We start from the raw sequence: 9,186 nt of genomic DNA, 5'->3' as shown, positions 1-9,186 counted from the left end.
TGTTTACTTTTATTTTTTAAAAATGGAAGTCTAACTATATTGGCCAGGCTAGATTTGAACTCCGGGGCTCAAGTGATCCTCCTGCCCCAGCCTCCCGTGTAGCTGGGATTACAGGCACGAACCACCATGCCTGGCTTGATGAACTATTTTAAAACAATATTTTCTGTACATCTTCAAGTAACAAGCTCAGTATGTTTTCTTCGGCTTCCAAACACATGTTCACATGTGTGGCCATGGGCCTGGGGAAGGGGTAGATGAATGTTCGTGATCTTCACCATCTTTATTGCTAAAGACTGAGGTTTATAGCCAAAAATGCTTGCAAAGCAACATTCCATTGTTATCACTGAGATCTTTTCTCCATTGGAAAGTAGAAATGAGACAGACAGATGTCCTACAGAGGTCTTTTATCCACCTAACTGTATCGAAAACACTTTCAGTCATTACTATTGAAGAGCAGTTTTGGTCTATAACAGTGGGCTGAAAATTAGGGTGTGGGCATTTTAGTTGTGGCATAAACTGGGCATAGTGTCCCCAAGGACTCAGGCTTAGGAAGAGGGCTTACCTGACCTGAAGCTAAACATTTTTTAACAAATAGTTGTAGAAAAATACATAGTCACCTGCAAGCACTAACAGGTAATAGTCTGGGATGACTCTAAATACCTTTATCTTACATACCTGTAATAGTTTAAATCTGAAGACAACCTGAATCCCAGCTGGTGCGGTTTGTACACCCAAGCCAGTGCACCTGATCATCTAGAGTCCCACAGGCCTGTGGCTTCCCCCGCTGATGGGGTCAGCATGAATTATAAATCCTGCAGCAGCCTACCCACCTTTCTTTCCTGGTTCTTCTATTTGCACTGCTGCCTGGAAGAAACTATGGATGGGGAAAAGTAAAAATTCACTCTCCCCAGTCTTGCATCAGTTGGCCTGGAATTAGCATAATCCATATGGTCTACCATTTGGTTTGCTGTCCAGCCCTTCCTGATCACCAGGAGAGACCGAGAGCTCAGGAGTGAAGCAGAGAGCACATGCACCAATGTGGGGGCAGGTGGTCCTGATAGCCCTGGAGCTACCCAAACAGACGGGAGAAAGGGGACTTTCGAGGCCATCAAAGATAAACTGCACTTCCCTTAGAATTCTACCTAAGCCTGCTCCATCTTCACCTAGGAGCCATTTATTTGTTTTTATATTAAGAATTTTATTACGGGCTTTGGTTTATATTCATTATGATTTACAAAGTCCTGCCATCTAGTGGCCAAATTAATAACACATCTCTGAACACGCCAATATTTGCCCAGGACTCAAATATCGGATCCTTGAAATGATTTTTTAAACAATGCCTAATGTAGGTGAAAACAAAGTCTTGGTGAGGTGCTGCCATTTCATCCGTCCTCGGTCTCTGCGCCTTTCGCAGAGCTTCCAGCAGCGCTATGTGGAGCCAGAGCATCCGGAGGTTCACAACCTCTGTGTTCTGTAGGAGCCACTATGAGGAGGGCCCTGGGAAGAATTTGCCATTTTCAGTGGAAAACAAGTGGTGGTTACTAGCTAAGATGTGTTTGTACTTTGGATCTGCATTTGCTACACCCTTCCTTATAGCAAGACACCAACTGCTTAAAACATAAGGATGTTTCAGTTCATCCATTTAACAGATATGAAGAGTATTTTAAGAGGTGCAGCCTCTGGAAATGGATCAAACTCGAACTCATATGGCATACTAGATATGTTTGTCAATAAACTTATGACATGAAGAAAAAAATTAAAAAGTGAACAATGCCTAATGTAGAGCCAATACTCAGAAATATTTAATGCAAAAGTGAAATGTAGTTCAACCAACAGTTTCAAGATATGGTATATGACATACAAAGAAATGAAAGAAAGCAGACATCCTACGATATTTATAGCTAAGCTCTATTGTCAGTGTGTTATAATCCAGTAGGGATCTCTCCAAAGAGAAATCTCAGAAGGGCCAAGTATGGTGAATTATTCTATGTACACTCATGATCTTCATCATCATGGTCATCATCATTATCATTACACAGACAAAAGGGGCCAACAATAGGCTTACCTTGAGAGAAGGGGAGAAATGGACTACAGCAGAGTTTCCCAAATTTGTCTGCATATTTATAATCACCTGGAGATCATTTAGATTCCAAAGCCCAGACCACATTGCATGCCAGTTAAATCACAATCCCTGGGAGTGGCCCAGGCATCAGTATTTTTGAAGCTCCCAGATTCAAATACACAGTCATGTATGGGGATCATGGGACTATGAGTATCTAGCATTTACATCCGTGCAATGATATCTTACGTGAGCAGTTTACAAGAGCATTTTGGCCTAGATTAACTCATCTAATCCTTGTGCATTAGGATTATAAGTAAGAATAATCCCTGTGCGATAAATAAAATAATTTCCCTGGTGGCTCCTAAATTTCCAGAAAGGTTGGGAAGTCATCTGGGAGCTACATTGGCGCAGCAAGCCTGCCCTCTTCCCTATATTATATGGTTGCTTGAGGTGACTGGGGTGGGGAAGCTGATCAAGAGTATGGGGGACTAAAGCCCCATTCCCCACACAGTGCCCCCACTGATTAATTACCTCTGCTTTCTAAAGGCAGAGACAGAGGCTCTCGTTTCCTTAAAGCGGCACAGCTGTGCACAGCAGAGGCCGCACTGCGCCCTCTGCTGGAGGATCTGAGTGGGCTCTTGGGTATGCAGTGGCAACAGCAGCGCCCTCCGCGTGTGCTTTCCACTCACAGAGCTGGGATCCATGCACTGCAATGCCCTTCATGCAAATTGAATGTAGACATATCCAAATTTTTCTAATATATTTCTATATAAAACGATTATTTACTTCGTGGAAGCCTTTTTTTTGAGGCAAGGGCTCACTCTGTCACCCAGGTGAAAGTACAGTGGCGCAATTACGGCTCATTGCAGCCTCTGTCCCTAGGCTCAAGAGATCCTCCCGCTTCATTTATTGATTTTTTGTAGAGACCCCATATCTACTATTTTTGTAGGTCCCATGTTACCCAGGCTGGTCTCGAGCTCCTGGGCTCAAGTGATCCACTTGCCTTGGCCTCCCAAAGTGTGGGGATTACAGGCGTGAGCCGCTGCGTCCAGCAAGGCTTCCTTTCTCTAAGAAAAGAATCACCATAGAATTTCTGAAGATAACCAACCCATTTTCTATATTTTACATTATTCCATTTAAAAATTCAATTCTATATTCATCTTCTTCAGCAATCGTTTTTGGGTCGAAGCTAAGCACACTGAAATACTTATCCAACCCATTGGTTTTACATTTTTATACTTGCCCATCCAGCAGACAATAAAACAGAAAGAGAAACTTTTCAAAACCCAAAGAGATGCCCCTCTCTCAGGGCTGCTGTGTACAGGTACACAGGTTGTGCACTGTACAACTTCAGGAGGCACACACCATGTGGACAGTAACGTGAATCATAGCCCTTCATTTATGCAACAAGGTGGGACTGCTCTGGTGCTAGGTGTGGCAGAAGAAATAGAGATGCCTACCTTCACTTGTGTTTCTAACATGAGTGCTGGTGACCCATCAGCTCTGTTGTGAAACACCCCACAGCCAAACCTAACGGTTATCACTTCAAAGCCAGTGCTGTTTCTCCTGGGATAGCTTTGTGCTGGTTCTAGGTCATTTTTCAAGTCATATAAAATTCATATCTTTCTTTTGTTTTTAAAAATACTTTGAGAACAGTTTTTAAAAAGATTTGTTTTTTAAAAAACTCATCCGTACTCAAGAGAACTTCATGTCTTGTACCCTAAACTTGAAAAAACTCAGCTAACAGAAAGAACGTCATGTTTGTGTTTACTCCATGACCCTTTATGAACCTTCAGTATCATACTTGCCTTTATTCTTCTGAGCAAATGCTGATTCTGCTTGTATTCACATTCATGTTTGACCTCTTCTGAAATATCTGACCAGTATTGTGTTTCAAATCGCCTTCAAAGTGTATTTACTTGCGAGTACAAGCCTCTCCTCAGCTGGGGATCACATGCAGCTCCTTGGGAGAGAAGGGGGTCTTGGTCCAGTTGGATTGCTTACCTTCATATAGAATAGAGAATTCATAAAAATGGATACGTGAGGAAGAGAGGTGCTAAACTCATCATGGCCGGTAGTCCTTACATTTCCTACTGCAACTAGCTCTTCAGCAAATGCTAAAAGCCATCTTTCAAAATCCTGAGTCTGGCCAGGTGCAGTGGCTCATACCTGTAACCCCAGCACTTTGGGAGGCTGAGACCGGCAGTTCAAAACCAACCTGACCAACATGGTGAAACCCTGTCTCTGCTAAAAATACCAAATAATAATAATAATAATTAAATTAAAAAAAAAAATCCCGAGTCTGTCTGTATCCCCCTACACCACCACCGCCACTGGGTATCACAGAGATTACTTTTTCCTTCTCTGCTTCTCTTGGCTGCCTAGAACATCGGCACTCTGGGGTTTCAAACGTTCACTTCTAACTTGGCGTTTGTTTCTTTTTTGAGACGGAGTTTCACTCTTGTTACCCAGGCTGGAGTGCAATGGCGTGATCTTGATTCACTGCAACGTCCGCCTCCTGGGTTCAAGCGATACTCCTGCCTCAACCTCCCAAGTAGCTGGGATTACAGGTGTGCACCGCCACGCCCGGCTAATTTTGTATTTTTAGTAGAGATGGGGTTTCTCCGTGTTGGTCAGGCTGATCGCAAACTCCTGACCTCAAGTGATCCACCCGCCTCAGCCTCCTAAAGTGCTGAGATTACAGGCGTGAGCCACCGTGCCTGGCCCTAACTTGACTTTCTAATGTAATTATTTTAAAGCCACCTGGTCTTTTTAATCTTGTGTTAGTATGTCCAGTTTGCTTGTTTCTGTGTTTTTTATCTTCAAGCTGGCCCAAATCCCTTTAGGAAGGGAAATAAAAAACACACAAATTGGAAAATATGTAGTTGCAACTCCAAGCCTTTGAAATCTGGTCAGGCCATGGGTGCTAGAGAAACCAGAGGCCGGGAAACCCCCGAATCCTGCTTCCTGCTCACGGCAACAGCAGGGGTGGCTGAAGCCAGAGAGACAGTTTTACTCTCCTATTTCTTATCACATAGGAATCACAGGACATAACACCATAGCAATCAGCAGGGGCACTGTGTGCAATAGTTCAGTTGACACGCTTGAAAGATCATACACACCTAAGTTCAAATCCCAGCTCTGCCACTTAGCAGCTATCGATCAACTTGCTTATTCTCTCTGCCCTTCAGTTTATTCATCTGTAACATGGGGATAGTAATTCATACTTTTTCAGCTTTTGTAACGATTAATTGAATTAATAAATGTGAATACTTAGCACAGTGCTTGGGGAATGAACAATATGGGTGCAAAACACATTAGAGCCAAATATGATAAGTATAGTTTTATAATTTTTTTCCCAGAAGAAAGCTGGATCATAATATATGACTGGCCAGTGGGAGGGAGAGCATCAGGATTGAAAGCTAATGCATACGGGGCTTAATACCTAGGTGATGGGTTGATAGGTGCAGCAAACCACTTTGGCACACATTTACTTATGTAACAAACCTGCACATTCTGCACATGTATCTCGGAACATAAAATAAAATAAAATAATACGTATATACATATATACACATATATATGAGACTGGCTATTTTATCATCTTTCTAAATAACAGGCACAATTCAAATTGCTCTCTTTTATTAAAAGGTTTGGGGTTATGGAAAGAAAATCTTGTAGAAAACACCTTATTTCTCTCTTCAAACTTTTTCCCAATTATTTTCTTTTGATTTTTATATATTTGAAATGTAATTGCCCTCAAACACTAACTTATTAATAGTTGAACATTTGATTTGCATACAGTCATCTTTCATTCAAAACTGCAAAATTGTTTTGGAAGTCTTTTTCCAAAAATAAAAATTACCAATACAGATTCTCAGCACACACTCAATAAACTGATCAAGAAGAAATATGTTCTTAAATTTCCTTCACTTTTAGAAAGACAAGTTCTCTGGAAGTTGCTCTGTTTCAAAAGGTTAAAATAGTAAGTTCTAGTTCTTTCCATTCTAGATGCTTTGCCATGAGACCGATACACTTCCCATACTTTAATTTTTCCAAAATATAGGAAAAATGCACAATAGGTTGGACGCTGTGGCACACACCTGTAATCCCAGCACTTCGGAAGGCCAAGGTGGGTGAATGGCTTTAAGCTCATGAGTTTGAGACCAGCCTGGGCAACATGGTGAAATCCCATCTCTACAAAAAAAAATACTAAAATTAGCCAGGTGTAGTGATGTGTGCCTGTGGTTCCAGCTACTCGGGAGTCTAAGGCTGGAGAATCACTTGAACCTGGGAGACAGAGGCTGCAGTGAGCTGAGGTCGTACCACCATACTCTAGCCTGGGTAATAGAGTGAGACCCTGTCTCAAAAAATAAAATAAGACGTTATTTTTTAAAAATGCACAATAAAAATTAGAATAATACCAAAACAATGATGATACAATAAAAACCTTTCTCCAGAAGAAAATGGAAATATAAACATATTTCTAAAATAAGTATCATTTGGGAGGTTAAGCTAAACCAGCAAATCTCAAGCCACATGTGGTTACAATTTATATGAAAAAGAAAATTTCCAACCAACAGCATCTGAAACATAAATCTAGAGTTAGACAATTCTACTGTTACTTGTTTTCTTAGGGCTGCATTATTCATTTTAAAATTGTAAATTTCTTTAATTTTCTAAAATACAAGGCAAGAAGCAGATACTTTGCCATGTGGAAGAGTACAAATCCTTTGACTACCTGGGTCTCTATCCCTGACCTCGACGCTGCCGGCCATGCTCTGTTGAGCCTAGTTCAGGATCAAGAGCTTCAGAATAGCCTCCATCTTAAGGCAACATTTATACAGACCTACTTGATATGCTCTTTGGTTTTTTCTCTTCAACAGTAAAAGCACATTCCCTCTCCAGGAGGATAATTACATTTCTCCAGCCCCATGCACGTCCTGATCTGCATTGTAGGCCCAGGTTAATTGGAGACAGGCAGCTATTTGCCCTCTAATTTAAATGAGTCCTAAGGCTGAGAGGCATATAAGCAAAATCAGACACCTAGAAGAGCCAACAGAACAAATGGAAAGGTGTGCTTAGGGCATGGTCTAACAGCAAACACAAGCACAGTCTTGAGGATAGGGCAATCGACGTTTGGCTTCCATGGGCAGAAAATAGAGACCACTGGGGCAGATGGCAGAGAGGAGAATGTTGCCCCAGGAAAAGGGGGCAGCCTCTACCCAGAGGCAGACAACTATGGCTACATGTGCAGGCAGGATCTATGTTGCCAGATCTTCTGGTTTTTCAAGAGATGTCAAAGATTTGGTGTTTATATGGAGTTTTCTATATTTTAAAAGTTAAGGCCGGGCGCCGTGGCTCAAGCCTGTAATCCCAGCGCTTTGGGAGGCCGAGACGGGTGGATCACTTGAGGTCAAGAGTTTGAAACCAGCCTGGCCAACGTAGTAAAATCCTGTCTCTACTAAAAATACAAAAAAAAAAAAAAAATTAGTCGGGTGTGGTGGTGTATGCCTGTAATCCTAGCTACTCAGGAGGCTGAGGCAGGATAATTGCTTGAACCTGGGGGGCAGAGGTTGCAGTGAGCCGAGATTGCGCCACTGCACTCCAGCCTGGGCGACAGAGCGAGACTCCGTCTCAAAAAAATGAAACAAAAACACACATTAAGCAAGTTCTCTGTGAACATCACTATAGTAAGTATAGTAAGTTTACAGTAACTAAAGAAGAATGCACAACTAGGTTCAGGCATGGAATTGGGGACAGAACAGCGGGGAGTAAAAATGCCAGAAAGAATAAGATACCTTAAGGCAATTGGTAAACCTATGTGAGCAAGTCAGAGGGTATAGAAGGGGAGGATTTAGGTGAAAATCTGAAAGAAAAGGAGAGCAAACTGTTACAAACCTGAATTTCATGTAGAGAGAGTAGACAATGACATTACTCATTTATTTTCTCTTTACTTAAATGTTGTTGTAAAATCAATCACAGTAAGGTTTCTTTACTCGTCTATGGTGTACTATTTTCCCAGCTGCTAATTTTAAATTAGCCTCCCTTCAGCTGAGGATCACAGTTAACAAAATACAAGGTATTTACAAGCAAAAGTTAAGCACAAATAAAGGTCTACATGAAAATGAAAGGGAGAGAACTCTAAACCACAATGATACATATACACATGTGGCCATTTAGTCTGTACAATTTGCCTATAGCAGAGCTTCCCAACCTTGGTGCTATTGGCATCTAGGGCTGAATCATCCTTTGTTGTGGGAACTGTTCTATCCATTGTAGGATGTCTTAGCAGCACCCTGACCTCTTCCCACTAAATGCCAGTAACATTCCCAAGCTGTGACAAACAGAAATGTCTCCAGACATTGTCACATGTCCCTTGGCAGACAAAATTGCCCCTTGGCTGGGAACCACTGGCCAAGAAGAGAAAAGTATAATTGTCTAAATCAGAGTATATTCCACAGGTATAACCCAGTACTGCCACTCAAGTTGTTAGAACTATCTGGTGGGACCATATGAAACTACTGAAAAACAGTAGTTTTTCAATAGTTTACAAAAAGTAGGTTAAAAATGGTTGAACATCAGTGATTTTATAAGTTTCAGCCTGAAATGTATATATTTCTATATGAATCAGTAAATAGTAAAATAGCAATTGTTACTAGTGGTACAACTTATAATTTGCATTATAATATGAACTTGTTAGTTTAAGGTAATTGCCATGTCACTGAATGTCATGATGACCAATGATGATATATGATCTTCTGGTAGCTGTGTGACTCAGAAAATTATAAAAATATTAAATATATTAACATACCAGCTAGGAAAATTGGCAGGAAAATGTTTTTTATTAATTTGTTGTTGGTTCATCAGAAACTGAAAGTAAATTCAGCACTGAAAATAGTATTGTTACTCTTAACATATATTCTCTGCTGATTAGATAAGATGTTACCTCTGACTGCATCAAAGGCGGGCCGTGGGACATGGCACAGGTCATGGGATATGGTCCTCTAACAGCTTCAAAGGTGGGTCATGGGACATGGGGGTGGTGCCAATGTAGGGGGCCTAGCGCTGGTATTCGGAAGGGGGCAACAGAGCAGGCTGGATCAGGGGACATTGGTGGCCCC

The 9,186-nt window shown here is 41.4% G+C and overlaps 1 protein-coding gene across 1 annotated transcript; it reads left to right on the top strand.

The window, feature by feature from the left end:
• The first annotated feature begins 1,355 nt into the window (after window positions 1-1,355).
• Window positions 1,356-1,756, top strand: LOC111531689 (cytochrome c oxidase subunit 7C, mitochondrial-like). Its single transcript, XM_023199037.1, has one exon. It carries the CDS (start codon window positions 1,431-1,433, stop codon window positions 1,620-1,622), a length of 192 nt encoding a protein of 63 aa, XP_023054805.1. The 5' UTR covers window positions 1,356-1,430; the 3' UTR covers window positions 1,623-1,756.
• The last annotated feature ends 7,430 nt before the right edge of the window (window positions 1,757-9,186 follow it).

Source organism: Piliocolobus tephrosceles, chromosome Y (genome assembly GCF_002776525.5).
Source record: "Piliocolobus tephrosceles isolate RC106 chromosome Y, ASM277652v3, whole genome shotgun sequence".
Lineage (NCBI taxonomy): Eukaryota > Metazoa > Chordata > Mammalia > Primates > Cercopithecidae > Piliocolobus > Piliocolobus tephrosceles.
The sequence above is the reverse complement of the archived record's forward strand: the minus strand, read 5'-3'. Positions and strand labels throughout refer to the sequence as shown.

What these genes read in the sequence shown, in the direction of transcription:
- LOC111531689 (XM_023199037.1), top strand. Translation starts at nt 1,431, where the DNA reads ATGTGGAGCCAGAGCATCCGGAGGTTCACAACCTCTGTGTTCTGTAGG.